This window comes from Podarcis gaigeae, assembly GCF_964106915.1.
Source record: "Podarcis gaigeae genome assembly, chromosome: Z".
NCBI classification, from domain to species: Eukaryota; Metazoa; Chordata; class Lepidosauria; order Squamata; family Lacertidae; genus Podarcis; species Podarcis gaigeae.
In genome coordinates this window covers 11,037,366-11,059,965 of record NC_139691.1, presented here as the reverse complement: position 1 = coordinate 11,059,965, position 22,600 = coordinate 11,037,366, and the positions used below count along the sequence as shown (strand labels likewise).

The 22,600-nt window shown below is 40.1% G+C and overlaps 1 protein-coding gene across 13 annotated transcripts in view; it reads left to right on the top strand.

Moving 5' to 3' along the window:
- Positions 1-22,374, top strand: part of RALGPS1 (Ral GEF with PH domain and SH3 binding motif 1) — a 229,265-nt gene extending 206,891 nt beyond the window's left edge. For 5 of the 13 annotated variants that reach the window (XM_083721190.1, XM_083721191.1, XM_083721182.1 and 2 more), the window contains exons 14-21: positions 459-610; positions 2,074-2,125; positions 8,237-8,317; positions 11,877-11,982; positions 13,890-13,982; positions 14,543-14,648; positions 16,348-16,439; positions 18,082-22,374. In XM_083721190.1, the coding sequence (XP_083577316.1) occupies positions 459-610; positions 2,074-2,125; positions 8,237-8,317; positions 11,877-11,982; positions 13,890-13,982; positions 14,543-14,648; positions 16,348-16,439; positions 18,082-18,111 (712 nt within the window). In that variant the 3' untranslated portion in view covers positions 18,112-22,374. The remainder of the gene's footprint in view (positions 1-458; positions 611-2,073; positions 2,126-8,236; positions 8,318-11,876; positions 11,983-13,889; positions 13,983-14,542; positions 14,649-16,347; positions 16,440-18,081) is intronic. The other 8 variants (XM_083721193.1, XM_083721192.1, XM_083721195.1 and 5 more) reach the window with 3 other exon arrangements.
- The last annotated feature ends 226 nt before the right edge of the window (positions 22,375-22,600 follow it).

Below are 22,600 nucleotides of genomic sequence, written 5' to 3'. Positions count from 1 at the left end.
TCAGCTTTTCAGATAAGATTTCCAGCATTCAACTTATTCTACCACTGTTAGGAATCTTTGAATTAATACTTATTACTTGCCCAGCATCATCTCATTGAATTTGCTTGGATAGGAATTCAGGACTATTGAATCTCATGGCCTGCAACACTGTAACCAAGCAACTTTTGTAGAAACATCAGAGGAAGAACTTGAAAACTCCCAGATCCCCATCCTATGTTAAGGCAATAACCACTTAATTATACAGGCTGCTTGACCTCACTTCTTAAATAGATTATCAGGCAGCCAATGAGGAGCATATTAAAGGTCCCATTAGCTACCTTCCACTTAGGACTTGCAGACATTTATGATCATCATACAGTGAGATGATGTCCATGTGGAAAAAAAGCAGGGAATAAATGGATGTTATCAGATTACATAAGAACATTTTGCTTTTTCCCTCCCCTTTTCCAATTTTCCAGTATGATGTGTCAGTTCAGTGTAGTTGAAAGTAAAAGCGCAACGTTCCCAACAGAGAAACCACGCCACCTGCTGGATGACAGTGTGCTAGAGTCCCACAGTCCTGTCAGAAACAACACATTAAACTCTGTTTTCACCAATGGTATTTCCATAGGTAAGTATTCAATGGTTTGGATACAAAAGTCTCACTGATTCTCTGCCTGCTTTGAAGCTCAGAGAGGCTCCTAGAAATGCAGAATCAGGAGAAAATAAATTGATTTCAGGACTAACAATAATTGGTCATTTGGATAGAAACATTTTAAAAGTATGTTGATTATTGTTAGCCGCCCTGAGCCCGGCTTCGGCTGGGGAGGGCGGGATATAAATAAAATTTATTTATTTATTTATTTATTTATTTATTTATTTATTATTTAAGTAGTGAAGATCTGCTTTTTGCTTGCCTAGAAACCTCACATGACTCACCTCTCTCGTTTGTCTCTGTCTTCCTATCAAGAAGTAACTTGCTAGATTGTGGCAGCTGTGTCATAGAGAGTACTCAGTTCTTTTTCAGTATTGTTCTTTTTCTGTGAGTTGTGGCAGCACTTCTGTAAAATAGAGAAATGCTACTGAAGCCAGGAGAGCACAAGCTACTTGTAGGAATGGTCTCGGTAGGAAGTGGAAAGGTGTTTCACAAAGCTTAGCATAAAGCTTAACTTTGGCTGCAGATAAAATACATTATCAGCTGTTAGGAAAGAAACAGCTATTTTGAGGGGTGTTTAATGGCCAGCACCTTTCAGTGTGGATTTTAGTGGAGTAAAAACTCTTCTGATTTAGACACTGAGGGAAACTCGTCTGATTTAGAGGCTGGTTCCCAGGGCATGAATTTCCGTTTGCAAGAACCTACTTTGTTGGATGCATGATGCACTGTGCTTATCACTTAATAACCTGAATGTGAGAAAGTGCCATTGTCATCTATTGCCTGATCAGCCATCACAGTTCATTGTCATGTTGTGAAGTTCCTTTGCAGTGGAAACCAACCTGGGATTTGGGAATCTTCTGTTGCTGTGGTGGCTGCTGCTTTACTGAGCACCTGAACAAAAGAAAATCCAAACAATCCAAGTTTGGAAAAGCAAATGAATTGGTTACACTGGTAACTTTAAGTTGCCTTTGAGTAAATGTAATGGGAAATTGCTGGTTTAAAAAGCTCTGATTGAGTAATAAGAGGACGAGGAGAAGTAAGGCATCAGGCTGATTTGTCATGGCACCGTCACCTGCTTCATGTTACTTGTCCTGTGTCTTGATTAAAGGGAAATCAGTCATATATTTGGTGTCTGTGCTTTCTCTTTGGCTGGTATGATTATGTTTAATCACTGATGTAGCAGTGTTAATCAGAAGGTACTATACAACATGCAGCTGTGTGAAGATAATAAAAACTGAAGGACAATTTTTAAATATTTTATACCTAGAAAACTGCAGTGCTACATTGGTCAGGGTAACATTTCCCCCAGGAGCAATTTCTTACCTACATCACTTTCACTCTGGCCTCATAAGTCTGGCTTCTGTGGTGTATTCTGGAAGTTTCCTAAGGCAAGTGGACTTTTTCTTGTTAACAGATCCCTATGTCCTTTTGTTTTGTAGGAAGCAGTGAAAGCTCAGAATTTAGTGAGGAACCTTCTTCAGGACTTGAAAGGTGAGTGTCCTCTTTGCCAATAAATAACCTTCAATCAGTGGTATAAGGTGTTAGTTGCACTGCAGTTTATATGTATTGAAACCATGTTTCAGTTTACTTCAAGGAATTAATCAGGTCCTGCAGGGTAATTGTGGGGGGAAATATTGCCATAAATGCAGCCATTCTGAGGTTGTGTGGAAGCTCTATCACTCCAAATATTCACTCTGTGTATGCCCTATATTTTGTGCTTCCTACACTACATTTAGCTCTTATTATTCCATCAAGCTATAAAATAAACATTTTTCAAACCTACCTTAATAAGAAAACATGACATCTAACCTGTCAATATTGGGCTTTTGTCATAAACCAGAGTCCACATACCCTATCTGCTTACAACACCTTCTTAGAAAGCCACAAATACAGCCGCATTTTCATTAAGCAAATCATGTTCAACTATGTTGAATAGCTAATTCCTCATAAGAAATTAAGCCAAATACATCTGCCTTTGTCTAGCACATGATATCAGAGGTGAAATCTGGTCCAGTTCAGACTTGATAGGCCTTAGTTCAAATGGACTGAGTGGCCTTGAGAAGTCCCACAATTTTATTTACTAAGCTACAAAATTTTCCAACAAAAGAGCTTTGAGATAAATAAGAGCAAAATTGTTGAGTCCTTTCCACACTGGAAAAAGATGTAGTAAAATGATGTGTTAGAAATTATTCAGGAAAATATCTCTCTCATAATGATCCTTCTTTTGCTGATTTGATCCTTCCAAACAACATTTGGAAGGTCACCAGTAAAGTGTACAGATTCTGGTACCTCATCTTGCCAGTCACCCTTAGGAATGGGCCTCCCTCCCGCCTGCACACAGTGGCAGGAGCACACCTCCATCAATACTTTCACTGACACCTGCTGGGGAAAATATGTTTTTATGCCTTTTCTGGGGTGATGCTTATTTCTTATGCCTACAATCACCAGGCATTATATCAAAAGAGGATGCAAGAAATATTTCATGGAGCACAATGATCGTAGTTTCTCACTCTCAGAATAGTACAAGGAGGGTATGGCCACCATCTTGTTTCATATTTACTGGGTGCACGGTACTTCTGTTTATTATACTGTACATGATATCACATCCTATTTCAAGAAATAAAATTCAGGTTTTCTTTTTCTTGCTGAATGTGTCCTTATTTAAAGTGCAGTAAATTGGCAAAGGTAGGGAGAGTTGCACTTAGATAAAGCAAATATTATATTTTTGAGTTTAGAGCCTTTTGTGTGAGTAACGAAGTCAGGATAGAAAATGTCATTTATAATCTTAAGAGGGTTGGTCTTCCATTGAAACTGTTTGCCCGAGTTCTGTGTGTTGATAGTTGTAAACTAGGAATAGAAGAAATTGATACAAGGGACACAGTGTCCAAGAACACATTACAAAATTAAGTTATGCAGCTTCTACACAGCCAGATTCATTATTCCAACTGATGAAATAAAAAATAATAATACATTGTTATTTTTTATTTTTTAGGAAATCTCAAATTTTGGCCATGCCATTATTCAGAAATTTAGCAAAAAAGGGCAGGAGAACTGAAATGTTCACCTCTGAGAAATGCCTTGATTGTAACTGAAATACATCGTTTGTGCTAGGGATATTCTCCCCTCAAACAGAATCTCCCACACTGTAAGGAGTCAGGTACAGCTTGCTGATTGACTCCTTCTGCTGAAGGGCTCCCAACCACCCAGAGCAGTCCTGCTTAGCAACACAGAAGCTAGATTTTGTTTGAACTCGACAGTCTGATGAACATTTAAGCATGCTACCCGCTCCCCCACAAAAAATCTCTCCCCAACTGATATATCCTAGTTAGAGCCTATTACAGGTAACACAGGGTAGTTTTTTGTGGTGTGCCTTCAGGCTTGTCCCTCCCCTCCAATGCCTTTTTCCCAAGACCAGGGCAGGAAAGGAGCTCATAGATTGCTTCAATTTGATGCTTGGAGCTGGAGGCATATGTTTTGGTATCAAAACCGGGGAGCAAAGGACGTTCCAGCCTCAGGTCTAGGCAGGTGTACGGGTTTCGAGCAGAGCTACTAGAGCTCCTTGTCTGGTTCCTTTTCCTTTAGCCTAGCTACCTTGCAGTGAAATGGTGGGAGATGCAGCTGTTCCCCCCACCCCCCAGCCAGCATCAGGTAACATGCAGTCAAGGAGAGCCCCCTGAAGGTGTGAGTTATTTTAGATGCCCAGAGGGTGGATTCTTCAGACTGGAGTAATCAGAACTGTTTCTTCAGGCTCTGTCCTGCCTTTCTCTGATTTAAGAGGGGATAAGGCACATACCCAATTTCTGTTACAAAGATGCTATCCAGCAAGGCATTTAAAAGGCAGTGTCATGTTTCAACCTTGCCCAGACCACAAATCCTAGGTGCCCTCAGGCAATGAACAAGGGTAGTAAATGCCTTAAGAACTAATTGGATTGCACCGCATCCTCCCATATCTTGCTTTATTGCGGTCTACACACCCAAAATACACAGTACAACAATAGTAAATATCAACAGTTATTAAGGTGTAAAATTGGCCTTGCTAGCCAACATAGGAGTTTTAGCCTATACATAATGGTTTCTGATTTTTACTGCCTCCGAGAGGAATTTTGCTACAGCCAGTGTAGTAGTATCAAACTTATCCTCAAGGAGAATCTTGACATGAAATGAGTCAGCAATTCCCGGTTGTTCTGTTAGTATTAGATTGATTAGATGCTTTCCAACCCATTTATATAGACTACAATGCAATAAAATGTGTTCCATACATTCAACTCCCTGGGAACATGGGCACAGCCTGTCTTAGTATGGGAAACCAGCCAATCTTCCCCTTAGCACTTCAGAACAGAAAACGTTTAATCTGGCTTTGGAAAACAGATGCCGATAGTTAGATACAGTCAAATTCTTAAGGTAGGGAGATGACAAAAGAACCCTGAAGGTATTGGATTCCTGACACAGATGGACCACAGGGCACATGTGAGCAACATGCAAATTTGTGAACCATTCCATATTTTTTGTGCTTGCTTGGGCAGCACATAAACTAAAATTGGAGCAATACAGAGAAGATTAGCATAGTCCCTGCTCTTCATACTCAGAGTAGACCCATTGAAATTAACATGCATGACTAACTTAGGTTCATTACTTCCAGTGAGTCTACTCTAAGTAGAACTGAGTTTACTATAAGCTTTTGATTGTCTTTGCTAAAAGAGACAAAAAAGGCTACCACTATGGAAATTTTCACAAAGAAGTTGAGGACTTCTCCCTGGGACTGAGAGTCCAATTACAGAATATTGTGGAGTGGTCTTGTCTTCATTCCATCCTCCCTTCCTTTCAAGAAGAAAGCACTTGCCAGATTTGATTGTTTCCCATTCTAGGCAGGGTGAGGAAGTCACTGGACAGGTGGTTGTTAGGGAATAGGCTGTTAGACAATAGGGGTGAGTTTGGCCACATAACCTGGCTGAAGATCACTACACACACAGTTCTGTCAGATTGGGGAGCACACATGGGGCTCAGGGCAACTGGAGTAGTCTGAAAGCCAACACAGCATCAAGTTCCTGGAGCTTCATACTGTCTCTTTTGGCCTTCTAGAAAAACCTATGGGTCACCATGTGTTTATTCAATTAGTTCAGCAAACACATATAACAGTGGGATGCAAGGGGGGATGTTACTCAGCCACACACTCTCCATAAGGAGACCTTCACTGTAATTGTTTGGGCCATATATAACCTGGTATGGAATGACTGAGCAGGACCATCATCCAGGAGTCCAAACACTCAAATATTCAAAATGGTGACACAGCCCTTTGGGAGACCCACAGACAGACAGGTCAGAAGCTTTGTATCACAATGCCAGTATGTGGAATCAGAATACATAGACTGGCCAGCTGTGTGCCTTTTCCTTCTCTCACCCTGATTCCTATGCTCCTCAGAAAGATGAAAGAAAAGTGGTATTTATACCAATTGAACTCCACTGGTCGAAAAGGCCTTGGTTCTCAAAGCTAGTCAAAATGTCCATGAAACAACATTGGAACATCATGTCCCAGAGACCATTTTTTCAACAGCAATTGCATATATTCTAGCTGGCAGCATAGATGTTAAGCAAAAGTGGCTAAATTGTTTTTGCTACTCTGATAACTCTTTTGGCATCTAAGCATTTGTTCAAAGTTACAAGTCTTCCTGGAGAGATTTATAGCCTGCTGTAATCATAAATCCAGTCCATTCTATAATTTTTACAGAACAGACTAGAAATATCTCAGCACCAGCACTTTGAAAAGACAGTTAGCAGTTCTCAACAGTATCTCTGGTATAAAGGATAACCTTTGCAGCCATCCACACATAAAACACTTTCTTAAAGGGGTAGTGCTGATGAATCCGTCTGCAGACAACCTGTTTCTGAACTAGAACCTCAGGTGGGTTCTGTCAGCTCTGCTGAAGCCACCTATCAGAAATTATGAACATGGTTCTCTCAGAACTTTATTTTTAACCAATACCTCACCACATTGGTTTTAGAGCTAAGGGTGCTATTAAAAAAAAAAAATCCTACATTTGGGCTTATTGTATCTTGGCAAACTGTGTTGAGAGAAACCCATCCTTTCTGCCCAAAGTCAACTTACTGTTCCATATGTTCCATATTCTGCCTTCCTGTCTGAATTTTGCACAAGAAAACCTGAAAACAGGTTGGATGTGTTTAGGACCCTGGGCATGTTTCTGAGCAAGACCTTGGTTTTTAGAAAGTCTGAAGGTCTTCATTGAATTGGCATCTCCCTCCCTGGGAAAGCACCCTTCCTCAGGTGATTACAGTTCGTTCTCTAAGGGGGCAGTTATCATGGCTGCTGCCTGGGGTAGATTTTATCTGGAAGAAATTTACAGGGCAATCACATAGGCTGTCCAATATTGTAAAATCAATTCTTTTTCCTTAGCAGTTGTGGCATTTGGGTGGATAATTCTTCAGAGGGTTCTGAGGTCTTTAAATTATTTTCTTTTATTGGAGTCCCACCTTAAGGGTTTGTGCTGTTACATGCTTAAAGGATGAAGAATGCCCCCTGACTCTACCAGAAAAAACAAGGATTCACATTTTTGGCATCATGTGTATGCATATTAGCAGAATAACTGGAATGCCTTGTGCAATGGTACCATTAGAGCTTGTTGTGCCACACTAACTTAGGTGTACAACTGTTTGAAGACTATGGAAGCCAGTTAGTTGCTCATGATAGCATACTTTTCACATTCAAACATTAAAGGATCTTGTTTAGTTCCTGAAAAGTCACATGCCCCATTCACCTAATCAAACATGCATAATTTCATTAAGTACGATTCAGCTAAGCAGCCAAAAATTTTGCCATCACAACTGAGTTGGAGGAATGACTGGATGGGGAGGCTTGGGGCTAACCTTCAGGGCCCTTAGACTAAGTCGGTCTTCCCAAATAGATTGCTTCATCTTTTCTTCAAACGTATTTTTTTGCTGGGCCAAAGCATTGCATTAAATAACACTTTTATCCATGACCCCAGTAGTAATGTTTTCAAAGAGATGTCAGGGCTTCAGCCTCTGATCCCTGAAACCTTGAATTTTTTTGGAGCTAGCTAATGTTATTCATTAATGCTGAAAATGTATCCTTCTTTGTGTGGTTAGAAGTATACTCTTCATTACTTCATATGCTCTGCAATCAGTTCCTGGCTGGTTCTGATCATCTAGAGCTGTTCTTACAGTGGTGCCTTAATGTTTTTATTTCTAAAGATTCTTCTGCTTTGCACTGTGATATGATTGGACAAATCCTACTTTCCTAAAATTTCTCTTATTCCCATTCAGAAGATCAATAAACATTACAAAAGTCAGTGAGATGGAAGCAGCATCACAAAGATCGGTTCTGAATTCCTTTTTAGACACTTGATTCTTGCCCCCATATTCTTTTGCTCAGCATTACTTGCTTTGTTCCTATGTGTTAAAATGAGCATTATTTAATGGGCATTCAGCCCTTCACTAAATACACCTCTCCAATTACTGAGAGCATTAAATACATGTGTGTCCCATGTTTCCTTGTATGCTTTGTTTTGTTGGATGTTACCACAGTACCTGCACTATAAGAAAAGAACTTACATGTAAATTTATAAACAGGGGTCGGTTGTACGCCACGCTGGGGCCCAACTGGCGGGTACCAATTCGGAATTCTCCCAGAAGTCGGAGCTGTGTCTACAGGTACAATTAGGTGGTTGGTTGGTGTGTCTCTCCCTGGACTGTGGTGTTAATTCTATTTTCAGTCTGTTTTCCTCTTGCTAATTAGGAGAGCTTATTTTCAACAGCTTTTTCATTGTTTCCTTCCATCTGTGCAAAGACTTTCCTTCCATTCTCATAAGAGTTGCCAGGAGTAAGAAGATTGTTCATTCATATGCTTTCACCTTCATAAGCTTCACCATATTTATATACCACACTGCATATAAATATACTTTGTTCCTCTTCCTTATCATACTGAGAAATGCAGGGTAATTAACGGCACCACCACAAAGTTAAACACTTTTAAAGCCTCATTGATTTCAATGGAAGCATATTAAGCATATGTTTAACCTGGGGCCCAGTGAATATTCTAGGAGCATTTTGATGCTGCAGAACAGCTGAAGCAAAGCCATAATAAATTGCTAAGAACCTTGGTTGGGAACTCACGGAGAGCCCCACCTAAGAGTGTGTGTGAATATATGTATATTAAAGCACTGCACCTTATCTGTCCCATTGAAATGAACAGAACTTGGCTTTCATAGGATCATACCATAATTTAAAGGGAGGTTCTCATTTTTAAAAGCAGTTGCTGGTTTAAATAATACACATACACGTGGTGAAGCTCTATTTTCTTATGCTTAACTTTCGTTATCTTATTATGTAATGAATTACACTGGGTTTCAAGTTAATGCTTCCTTTTCCAGTCTCATCACAACTCAGTTTGCTGTTAATGACTTCCTAAAAAACTATGCATTTCCTTCAATAAACAGAGGGGGTCTAAAATCCAAGCGCCTCAGTACCCTCTTACACAAAAGCATAGCAGAACAACTTAACTCTTTTAGAGTAATTAAACAACTTGATACCTGTGGTTCCACCTGTAAAGGTAAAGGGTAAAGGGACCCCTGACCGTTAGGTGCAGTTGCGGACGACTCTTGGGTTGCGGCGCTCATTTTGCTTTACTGGCCAGGGGAGCCGGCGTACAGCTTCCGGGTAATGTGGCCAGCATGACTAAACCGCTTTTGGCAAACAAGAGCAGCGCTCGGAAACGCCGTTTACCTTCCTGCCGGAGCGGTACCTATTTATCTACTTGCACTTGATGTGCTTTTGAACTGCTAGGTTGGCAGGAGCAGGGACCGAGCAATGGGAGCTCACCTCGTCACGGGGATTCGAACCACTGGCCTTCTGATCGGCAAGCCCTAGGCTCTGTGGTTTGGACCACAATGCCACCTGCGTCCCATAGTTCCACCTGTAGAACTCCTCAAATCGAACTGATATCTGTGGGAAGCAAAGAAATGTGACTTGGAAAGAAATAGTACACTGACGCAAATTATCTTGCAGTCATTCTAGCAAGTTTGTTTAACGTTACCCAGAAGAAAATATTAATTTTTTATAGTGCACCTTCTCATGGCTTCTTCTATTCTTCCTTATACTGTCTTCTATTCCTCTTCATAATTATTGATTTTTTTCGCTAGGCTTGCTTTCTGGTGCAGCCTCTGGGGGGAAATCTAGCAAAGGTGATATGAGCAGATATGCAAGCCTACTAAATAATCTCTTTCAAGCATTTTCCATTTCAATCCTTATTTTGTCTGCTTTCATTTCATTATATATTTGTAACTTTCTGATAAATATCTCCAAAAAATCCTATTTGTATACACTCTGCATTTGCTACGATACTCAGTGAATATCTATGGTAAGATAGATTTCTAAGAGATATTGCAGGTATGCTTATTTACACATAAAAGTGTGGTGTTTCTCTCTCTTGACACTCAGAATTATACTCCAAACATCTTGTGAAGTGGGCTCTGGCCCATAAGTGTTTCAGCCATAATCAGTTTACAAGACTCTTTGTTAATTTGCAGCAAAGGCTCCAGACTATGGCAAGTCATAACAGCTCACCCTCTGTTACACCATTAACAGATAAACTTACCTTGTAAAAATGGCAGGTGTCAGTTTGCTGTACAAAACCAGTTTCCTTCCAAAACAATTCACTCAGTCTGCTGTGTTATATATGCTCAACTTCGAAGTATAATTGCAGAAGACTCCTTGTTTTATAGAGAAAGAGAGAAATAGAAGAAAAAGGACAAGTATTCAGATAATGGCCTTGAACCAATGCACGCAGAAACAAATAGTTATGTGGACTATCTATACAAATATGTTAATAATTAATAGGCTACAGTTCAAACAACTGCCAGTCCCAGATTCAGCACTCACAGTTTAATTCACAAGCTTGTGGAATTTGGCACATGTCCTTTGTGCAGTTAACACATGCTCATCTCCAGGTGGTTCACACAGAGCTGTGAATTGCATAGCCAGTTGCATATAGGCTTAGCAGATGAGGTCAAAGAGAACCCAAGTTAGCTTGTTCTATATGTATTTATTGTCATGTCTTTCCCATGACTGAAATAGCTACTCTAATGTTTGCTTAGAACTAAGTGAAAGCAAACATATTTCTGCTTGAATTTGTCCCTTTGTGTTTGACATCCTTATATATATTTGAGACTATGAAGTGTTCTGGGCAATGAATGTTTATTAAGTAGGAAATTCCTCCTGGGCAAGCTTCTAACTCAATCAATATTTCCTGCTGTTAAATCTTCCAGAATCTAACTTAAGTATTTAGTAATTGATGTGATGGCTGCTAGCACTCATTTAATAACGTAGTAGGGTTTATGGTTCACTTGGCATTGTATATTGGCATCCATAAACCATTTAGTTGGCATTCAGTAGCATGACAGCTTTATTTATTCATTCATTCATTCATTCATTCATTCATTATTAGGAAAATATACATAAATGGTTTAATAAAATAAAAATCTATTAAGAAGTGTGCATAAAATTTATTTATTTATATTCATAATAGTCACAATGACTTAATTGGATGGCAGAAGACAAAGAATGATGGGCTCAACACTGGCCACGTATCTCTAATCCTTCACCAGCTCACAATATGATGGGGGACATACTTTACCATATGTTGGTCTCTTTCCTGGTTGACACTGTCTCCACCAGTCTCTTTAAGGATTCCTTCTGTGTTGTGAAAAAGAAACATGTTTCCTGTCCACAGTTATCATAATCTGGTTAATGTGTTTCCATTGTTTTTTATGTTAGAAGGTCAGATTATTTGTATGGTTCATATTGTAACATGATCTGAAAAAGTTCTACCAATTTTTTTATTATTATTTTAAAAAATCTATATATTAATACAAAATAGTCTTCCTGGGCTCATGTAGCCAAAACTTTCCTTTAAAAAAAGCTGTTTTGAAGGGCAGAAACAACCATTTCATTGTCTGCATAGGCTACTTCCTGGTTTATGCCAAGAAGTTATTTCTAATGTCCTTGTTTATGCACTTCAGAGGAAAACTTACATTAAATTTCTTTTTTAAAACATGTTTACTGTAATACTAGTCATGAACTACAAAGTCTGCAGCCAATGTTTAGGACAATATTGATGGCACAAGCCAAGGCCTGTGTAAATTTTTGAACAATTTAATCACTGGATTATTTGATTTTGTTTGCTCCCACCAAGATTTGACGTTTGTTATTTCAGTCCAACAGGTGCCTGCAGCTGCGCATCAGGGAGTTCCGTGGGGGTTGTTACCATGGAAGGGCCTTTAAGAAGAAAGACATTACTAAAAGAAGGCAGGAAGCCTACAGTAAGGGGTTCTCCTCCCCCCCCCCTTTGCTTATGCTTTTAAACCCCTCATTACAATTTGAATAATATTTTATGGTTGCTAAAGAAAGCAGTAGAGTGTCAAAAACAGCATGGCAGCTAACTCTGGCTGAACAAAAAGAGCCATGGGCTATGTCTCATGTTGTTGTTAATAATATTTATTTATTTCCTGCCTATTTCCCAGAACTCAGACTTAAGGCACCTTACAAAAATTGAAATGAGCACAACTAAACCACAGAAAGCTAAAAACACATAAAAGTAATTACCTTCAAGGTAATTAAACAATGATGGAATTAAAACAATGTTAAGAGCAAATTACTTAAACACTACTATTTTCCTAAAAAGCAGTCAGTTCCTGAAAGCCTGCCTGAATAAAATAATCTTCACCTGCCAAGGAAAAGGTTCAACAAGGAGGAGGCCAGTCTAGCCTCACTAGGATAAACACACTTGAACCAAGCAGACTGCAGGAGAGGACACATGGTCAGGGAGATGCAATCATGGAACCCCCACAGCAACTCTGCCTCCTCAAAGCCCAAGACTTAGATGCTGTTCTGCAGCGAATCCTGGTTGACAGAGATGAGAGAAAATAACCTCCCCCGTTTCATCCCACCAGTTTTCTTTAACACAAGATGGGTTGGCATGCTTGTCTTGTTGTTTTACCATTTACTGGCCTGGCACTGACCAACAACATTTTCAACCTAAGATGGCTGTCTCCATGGCTATACATGCTATTTGAACTAGTGGACAGTACAGGGACAACCTATTGCAGTACCCTCTTTCATAATAACCCTCTGTATCTCCCTCTCCTTTCTATGGTTCTGATGTTCTTCTTGCAAGTATGTCATGACCAAACCTACAACGGTTGCACGTAGTGCCAATAGAGGTGCCTGATTTCCATCGGGACAGGCAGGATGGAAAGCAGGGAGGCCCAATAGTAGGAACCAGCACTAAGGACAGATCCATGTAACTCTACAGTAGTTTTGTCCTCCTTCCTGCTGACTTCTACAAGCATGAGACTCAGATGGAAGCTGACAGCCAGAAGACACTACCTGGACTAGTTGCAAGACAGATAGGTGGTGGCTGGCTGGGGCAGACTAGGGTTGGTGGCATATGATCAAATGTGTTGCAGGTTGGGCTAAATATGGGTTCCAGATCTGGCTGCTGTTTTAAGAGACGCTCCTGGAAACACCCAAAGAAAAGAATCTGCCACCACGCATCCTACACCATATAGAACTTTTGTTTAAATTTCAAAACCAGGTTATATTCCACACCCTGGAACCCTTCTCTCCATAAGCTTTTCTTTTAGAAAAAAGGTGCCAGTAATGTGTACCCTTATGTACCCCCAGAAAAAAGCACTGAGTATATATGAAATGGCATTGGTTTGGGGGGAATGGAAGGGTTTTAGGCCAAGGATTCTTTCTTATATAGCAACTATTTCCTATTGGCAGTAATTTTCACTGCCTTCAAGAGGGTGGGGGGGGGGAGGAGAAAGGCAGACATGTACAAGAAAGAGTACAAAACGAAGAGTACATATCTGCTATTTTTCGCATTCTGTAGGAGAGGAGTCAGGCCTTTAGGCTTTGCCCCACATACCGCTACATTTCCTCATGGCCTTTTGTGAAAATGCCATTGCTTGATCCTAAAGGTTTGAAGTGCATTTATTATCATTCTGACTGGAGCTGATATTACTGAGCTGTAATGCATCCATCCCCACCAGCAGGGGACAGCACATAAACTTGTTTTTCAAAGTGAACGCATAATAGCTGGGTTTTCTTCACGGCAAATGCAGCCTCATAGTTGATAGCATGTCTGAAGCATCTCACCTTCTTTCATGTTAGTTCTGGAAATTTATGTATGCTTTTGAAAGTTTTTTTAATTTCCTCCTTTCAGCTTTCCTCCTGGACTAGATATTGGGTAACCCTTTCAGGATCTACTCTGATCTACTTTGGAGCCAAGTCATTAAGAGGCACTGAAAGAAAGCATGTAAGCAAATAATTTGCCTTATTTTGTAGACCAAGTGCACATCCTATCTGCAATTGTTTCAGAGAATCAATTGGCTGCAGTATTCACAAAAACACAAAGCAGCCAGGGTAGCAGAATAAAGGCAACTCCCAACTTGCATGCTATTGCGTACATGCCTGGTGCCAGGAAGCTAGAAATGGAACCTGGAAGTGGGAGTACCCTGGAGAATCCTTGTGGCTCACAAGAAGACCCTCCCCAGACAGTGGGGCAGCAGGTCTTTGTAGAGGCTGCTCAGCCTCCCCACCTAACAGCTGATGTGGGGAAGCTTTCCCGCTCAAAAAAGCCCCACTGTGCCTCTGGCTTGGGAGGAGATTCTCCCCAGAGGACATCCTCTTTGGGTTCTGAGGAGGGCCTCCTCACAAGCCACAAAAGGACTCCCCGCTTATGTAAGGGTGCTCCCCACTTACACACATTTCAGTTATGCATAAGGGGCCCGGAATGCAACCTTTGCGTAAGTGGAGTCGCCTATACTTCACAATTCAGCTCATTGATATTCTTCCTTGACTTTTTCTCTCTTTTAGTATAAATCTACTCCGGGGAAAAAGGTTTCTATTGTGGGCTGGATGGTAGCACTGCCTGATGACCCTGAACACCCTGATATTTTTCAGCTAAATAACCCAGATAAAGGTGGGTGTTTTATTTTTAATTGGACTTTCTTCAGAACAGTAAGTGTGCTAAGTAACAGTAAGCTTTCCTATCAGTAGCATGCAGTGAAATTTTTCAGAGGGGAACAGTTAAGGTCAAAGGCACTAGCTTGTGTGGGGTGTCAATGTCATGCATGTGACGTTGCACACGTGAGCATCATGCCTCCCTCCCTAAGCCAGGTAGAAACTTCCCAGGCTTTGTGAAGGAGGCGCCAGGGGAACTTTTAGGGGACTAGCCTAGTCCCCTTAATCCAATGACCGCACACCATCATTTACTATGCTTTTGTTAAAACAACCAAAAACCCTGTAGCCCTGTAGCAAAAGCCCTGTACTAGAGTCTACTTCATCATATAATATAAAGCTTTATCCTTGGCTGATGGGTATATACCCACATGGGAGCATTCAGAAAAAATGCTGTTTATAATTCAATTTACATTCAAAACTGTAAAATGCAAAGGAAACGATCAGGATCTGTTAAAATGGGCATAGGGAACATCAGGTCTGAGGATTGAATGCAATCTTCCAGCCCTCTCTTATCTAAGCTGTTCCCCTTTGCAGGCCACACCCCTCTCACCAAGCCACACCCTTCACTACTTCTCCTCTACAGCTTCCTTAAGTGCTTTTGCCTCATTTAAATGTGTCTGATAATGTTTGCTGGGATGAAGGATTGAAATGTGGGTGTTTGGGTGTGAAGCCCTGGCTTTTGTGTGGCTGGAATGTCTGTACATAGTAATAGTCACATCCATTGCTTTGCCCACTTTTGCAGACCCTCCAAGTGTCTCCATTTTCCAGGGACAGTACCAGATTTACATAAGCCATCCTAGTTTCTGATTTGACCCTGGAACATCCTGCTTTTCCTTAGGAATCCCTATTTTCATAAGAGAAATGTTGGAGGGGTTTAGAGTTATCCGACCCCTGAGACATCTGAAGGCAGCCCTGTATAGGGAAGGTTTTTGTTTAATGTTTTCTTATGTTTTTATATATGTTGAAAGCTGCCCAGAGCAGCTGGGGCAACACAGCCAGATGGGTGGGGTATAAATCTTAAAATTATTACTATGAAGTCCCTATTTTTATCAGAGAAATGTTGGAGGGTATGCTTTTGCCCTGCCCATACTAACATGTGACCCCACAGAAGGTTCCCCAAAAGGGAACACAGCCCTCATGTTGAAAAAGTTTCCTCACCCCTCCATTAAACACTCCTCAGCAACAAAAAGGTGCTGGGTTTCCACCCGCAACACAAGTTTCAGATTCTTTCATAATTGCCCAAGTAAAGTACCACCACTATTTCATTGCCTGTCCAGCTAGCCTGCTATGAAAACTGGCAAGGCAGGAGTCAATAAGCTGCTTCTGCTTCAGCATGCTAAACAGTATATCCCCAGCTCTTATAAATCAACAAGGTAAATACTGAATACATTCTTAAACTATCAGCTTTACTCAGTAGAAACAAAGACAGTGAGGCTGGTTAAGATATTTAGACTGGTTGGTGTTCTGATCAATTCGTACTCACTCTTTTGAGTACTCTGACATTTCAGACTAAGGTTCTTCAGTGGTCACCCAAACTGGTCATTACCAAGATCTTCTCTTACCAGATAAAGTGTTGGCTTTTTTAAACCTTTCAGCATCTTGTTCTGTTTCTTCCAAAGCTCAAGGGCTCCTTCTTACCTTATATTTTTAACTTGTAGGCAATGTTTACAAGTTTCAGACTGGTTCAAGGTTTCATGCAATACTGTGGCACAAACATTTGGATGACGCATGCAGAAGCAACAGGCCTCAGGTAAGGTTTTTCTTCTGTTTCTGTTTGAAGCTAAAATAGTAGCCATGTGGAAACTTTTTGAATAGGGGTTATAACCACAACAAAAGCCCTAGGCAAATTAGGAGTGCTTACACCACCTGCATCTGAGCTCTCAAAGTTTCCCCAAAATTGCATTGTTTGCGAATGGTTGTAAAATATTATTGCATGGATTGTAACCCATATTAGTTTTATTTCAAGTGTGTCCATTAAAATTAATGGGCAAGGCTAACTTAGATTCATTAATTTCAGTGGGTCTACTCTGAGTAGAACATAGTTGGAGACAACTATTATTTATATATTTAAAGTAGTGTAGTTCAACACACAGGTCATAAGGCCTTTTTTTGGCACCCCTCAGCAACAATGTCAACATCTTATCACCAAACTCAGCTACAGCACCCTTGGGCCTGCTACCTACAGACTGCCTTTTTCAGGGGAAGAGGAAGAAGCAGCCGGCTTGACAGTGGTCTTGGCTATTTGTATTCATCCACGAGGGTTGTGGGGGAAGCTGCTCTTTTCTGCAAGACTGCATACTAAAAAAGTTGCTTTATACTGTAGACTTTTGAATCTGCCCTGAGCAGAGCAGGTAGCAAGTGATGGCTGGTGGGTAAGACAACACATAATCACTGTCCCATGTCTTTGTGCAGTTTCTTATGTCTTGTGGTGGAGGGATGTTAATTTGCCACACCATGCTTTGATCCCACCTGTCTCTTTGCGCCTTGCCCCTCCCTTTTAAACACCCCCTTCCCGGCAAGAGGCACTCTGCCTGGTGCTCCCCAGGGTGTTCCACCTAATAATGTGTCACGTGCATACCACACTTTTGCTTCCTTGACTCTGGCAGCTGAATGTCATTTTAGAGCAGGGGGCAAGGGGAAGGAGATGTTACTGCACCAAAGCACCTTACACATAAGGAGCACTGAGAGGACCTGAGCCCGGCCCAGCTACTCGCTAGCTATGCAATACTAACTATATTGCAAACATTTTAATTTATGATATGGAAATTTAATTCAGTGTGCAGCGCATGCTTTCTCTGTTAAAGTACTCTTACTCTTGGTCTGAGAAGATTTTTACCCTGCTCTTCAGCCAAAAAGACTTCCCGAGCCAGGGCTTTTTTTCAGCCGGAACTCACCAGAACTCACTTCTGGCACCTCTCAGGTGAGCGCCATTGCCATTATAAGAGAACAAGGGAGGCATTCATGGTGAGTTCTGGCACCTCTTTTTCTAGAAAAATATCACTGTCCAGAACCATTTTCAGATATCAAAAATAAAGAAGTCCCCACGCTCAGGCTTACAATTTACACCACAGAAAAGGGATTGGGGTGAGGAGGGGAGAAAGCAAACTCGGCCACTCTGGTTAATGATTTCAGAACATGCAGCAAATCACTCAGACCACGCATCAAGCTGTTAATCATACATTCCTGGTTGATGAAACTATTGCTGGTGTACGCAACTTCCTCTGGTTTTCTTATGTTTAAATAAATAAATAGCTTTTATAGATGTAGAACCAATTTATAACTTCCTTTTTTTCTTTTTGCATGAGCACTTCCACTGCCTTGGGATGCTGACGTCTTCTATCCATGATAGGCTGACCATTCATTATACTGACCAGTTTACTTTTCTCTGCCAGGTACCTGCAAACCTTATGTCATTTGAATAACGTGCTCCAGTATGTGATGTGACTTCAAGTGCCAAACTGCAGGATGGGAAAATCATTCCCACAGGAAAATGGAGGAAGGGGACTCTAGAGTGAGCCAGCTGTCTGTAACAGTGACTTCAGCACTTTTCTTATATAACTTGAAAGTAATTATGACACAGCTTCTAAAAGCAGAAAGTGAATGTTGTCCTTAGGACAGGATCTAACTCAATGCACTGATGAGAGAGGTGATTTAGACTGATTGAAGATACAACCTGCTTAGTGCAGGATCCTTGACTTTAGCTTTGTGGTCACAGACTACCGTGGATTTCTGTTCTGCCACAAACTGTGCATCACATCTTCTGCGGATTTTTTTTTTAACTGCTCTTTTTATTGTTGATCTGCTTTATGTGACTGAAGAACATTTAGCCCATGTTGGGTTTTCAATTATTTCTAATGCACAAAATGATGACAGTGTTAACTTTGCTGCAAAGTGTCAATTAGAATAGGACATTGTGGAACAACGTTTTTATAACCTTAAGTGCACTGAGTTGCTTGGCAATGTGGCTGCCTCAGATTTTGTATCAAACATAGGGACAAACCAATGTTCATACCTGAGCTATTTGAGAAATGTGTATTTTGGCACAAGATAAACCACCTTCAATTTAGTGTTTGTTTCTTGTAATTGGTTGTGCTGCTTTGTTTTAATTAACTACAGGTGCCCAGGCAAATGAAGGGTCTCTTGCTGCTGAAAAATCAGTTGGTGTTAACGCTCCTCCTGGGTTCTTTCACTCCAAAAAGAAATATTTGCCTTAAATTATTTGTTTTTCTTTTTACTGTGGGTGCTATTCATCAAAAATGTCTAGCTGTGTGTCACCTGCCCCCAGGTCTTCTGGGGCACAGGGCATCTGCTCGATCAGTTAAGTTGCAAGAGCATTCCTGCCTTGGGACGAGGGGTTACACCCTCTCCCTTTCTCTGGGGGTTGGGGGTGGTTGCCAGTATATCCTTCCTGAGCCCACCTTTTTTGATACTTCACATACCTTTCTTTCACAGAAAATCAGTGTTAAGGCTGTATTCAGCAAGGAAAGAATACATTGATTATCTCCCTTTCCCTCATTTCCTAACATATGAATAGCAGTCAATAAGCACTCAGCCACTGAACATCTGCAAGACTACAACTGAGTGGTACAGCTTTTAATAAACTTGGGAAGCCATTTCGGATTAACAGAACTCTGCATCTGAAGAAAGCTCTGGCAAGGGCATGCTGTCTATTGATCTAATTGGATATTGTTAATCTTTGAATATTTTTATTTTAAATAATTTCCTTTAATGTTCAGTGTCTGTTGAGTGTATTGTTTTTAAATGTTATGTTGTATGCTTGTTTCATAGATCTAAGACTGAAATCCAGTATGAAACTGGCTGTCAAAGAGAACCTAGTTACTGAATCTAGTAAGGGACAATAGGCAATTTTACAGCAAGATGTATCCCCAAACACCCATTTTACAGTTGGGAGCTGCACAGCTGGCTTTCTTGCCAATCCAAAAGCTAAATTCATGAGAGTGAGGTAGCTGTAATAGGATATCTATAGGTCTATCAACAAACTCTTATCATTGGCCAATGAATGGAATTCTCTTTTCAGACATCACCATCTCATAATGTGATGGGATACAATTTTGAAGGGTTCTCTTGTACAGAGAGATGGAGTTTACATGTTTGGATTGTTTTTTCAAGAAGAACGTTTCTCTGGATTTGCCATCAAAAGCAAAGGTGTATGATTTTGTAACTTATCTGCGTATATGTGCTGATAATATCCCACCTACTTGCAGGATGCAGAAAGAGACACATCTTGCCAGCTGAATGATGGTTATTAAAAGTCTGATCTCCAAACCTCCTACTTAATGCTGAAAAGCCAACACCATCCTTTTATACTAAATAATTAGCCTCATCCAGGCGTGTACTCAAGTTTTAAATGTCCGTATTTAAGCCAGAAACTCGTTACAAAACCATGGATAACATTATCATCACTTCTACAGTTGTATTAAATCAAAGGATCTTTCCGTTGACAGCCCAGCCTGAATTTTATCCTTTGTAACTTCCAAGGATGCCAAAAATGCAAGGAGCACCCACCTGATGCAGGGAAACTAATAAATGGTTAAAAGGACTAGGCCTTCTCATGCTGCCAAAGACCAAATGCTATAGAAAGGGAATTATGACATGCATAATTTAGTGACTCCATTGTCAACGAATGGCTTAAGGAAAAACAGTGGTGTTTGGGTTGCCTACCAATCAAATAATCGGATGGAGAAGAACAATCTGTATGGTAAATTTTACCTCAGTCCTTTAGGGGTTAAAATATGCGTTGGTTAGAATACAAACTGTAGCTCTTTCGTCAAAACATATTTGAAGCAAAATAAATTTGAACTGCTCAGAATAAGTTCCAAGACCTAGTTATATAATGATTCATCAGTAATCCAGGTGCCCACAGTTAGTCAGAAGAGCAACATTTAAACCTAAATAATAAATGCTTACACTTACTGGCTTGTTCATAAGTCAGTGTGAACCACAAACTGAAATTACAGTGGCTACATCCAAAAACCATACACTATTGAAGGCAAAGGGAGTTTATTAGATGCCTCTGAGTGGACAGAAACAGCTGTCAAACATGAAGGCAGGAAAATAAGGTAAATTATGAGGAAATAAGTCCCATTGAATCTAGTGGGCCTTCTAAGTAAGAATGTGTGGTATTTGGCTGCAAAATCCTTTCAGAACAAACACTTACAGAAAGCAGATCTGTATTTTGCTTTATATTTTACTTACTGGATAAACAAGGGAAAATATTTTGGCTTGTGAAGAATCCCCACATCACAAGAAAAATGCCTCCCAAAACTCATCAGCCTCCACCCTTTTACATCAAGCACCTCAATCCAAAGGAATTTGGATCAGAAATCAGCACAGTCCTTGATAATGACATTGCATTAATGAAAATAACACTTGTCATGGTGACACCCATGAGAGGGGAAATCTCCTTTTGTAATGAATGAAACTTGCATGCATCTGTAGAGGGGGGAAATCTCTTGGAATTAAGCTACTTGAAAGTCCCTCTGCAAATCTGCATTTGGAATGTTTTGTTTTGTTTTTGTTTTTAAGAAAAGAAAGCAAGAACCAGTGATTCAAATGGCTGGCCATGATTTTGATTTGTTGTATATGGACATGGAAAGTTGTACAATAATGAGTTGTGTGATAATGGTGATATGATGCAGTATTCAGCAATATAAGCATCTTTGCTGCAGTGTTTTGAGAAGATGAAATAAACGAGTGTTAGTACAGTATATGGAAATTGTTATTAGCATAATCCACATTTAAATGGTTCTCGTCCTATAAAAGCATGAAGCTCTACTTAGCTACTGATTTTTGTGTGTGTGCACCTTTTACTGTGAATTCAAGTGATGCATATTGGTACTATTTAAAATACCACCTCCCTCAAAGCATATCACAAAAACTGTGCCCTGGCATGTGTGTGTGTGTAAAAATATACACAAACTCACACTCAGCTCTTGTGCTTGAAAACAGTTCAAATAATTTCAATGGTGGCAACAGATCCACATGTGCAAAGGCAAATTGGCTTTGTCCTTTGAAATGAATAGTGGTGCTGGTGCAGGTGAGATAACCCCATACTGCACATCAGTATTCCTATGCCCAGAACAGACTACTGGATCAGGTCCTAGTGAACAGTGATAATTGTACAAAGCTAGTCTTTTTGTTCAGCTATTCTGCAAAAGGGTCCCTATCAAATTATTTTCAGGATGACTGTTAATGATTTGTTTAGCTGTATTGAGCAATATTATTTATTATTAATTTATTAGCGTGTATGTAATTTAAAAGTAAACTTAGTGCCAAAATGCATGTTTTTCCAATTAGCACTCAGTCAAGGTATAGACAATAGTATTCAATTTTTGACCCATTTGTCACATTGTGATGTAAACCAATTTCTATATTTCAATTTGTTTCTTGTGAGAACTGTTGCACTATTTTATTTTATTTTTACTTTTAGCTGTATTCCAGCAGCCCACTGCATGCCATTTGTGTAAGGCCTCTTTCTAAAAAATCTTGTGAATTGTCTCTCATAATAACCACTGAACTTTTAACTCTTGTGTGGGAGTCTTTTAGGTTTTTGGCACAGTACGGTATTTTGTTACCTCAGTCTTCTATCAGGTTGCTGTATTTTTCAGCTTGTTACATTGATGATAATTGTTTCACTAATTAAAAACTTTAATGTAAAAATAAAATATAGTTTTCTTTCTTTAGCATATATTTTACAAATATGGTTTATAACTGCTTTTTGACCCAAAGGCCCCCAAAGCTATGAACATATTAATACAAAAGAAAAATGCAATTAATATAAAATAGCAGATCACGATTACACTGGTTGTGCATTCGTCAAACAGCATCCATGCTGTCACTTAACATGCAGCTCCCCAGCATTCCACCTTTTGCTTGGGAGCCAGGTTAACT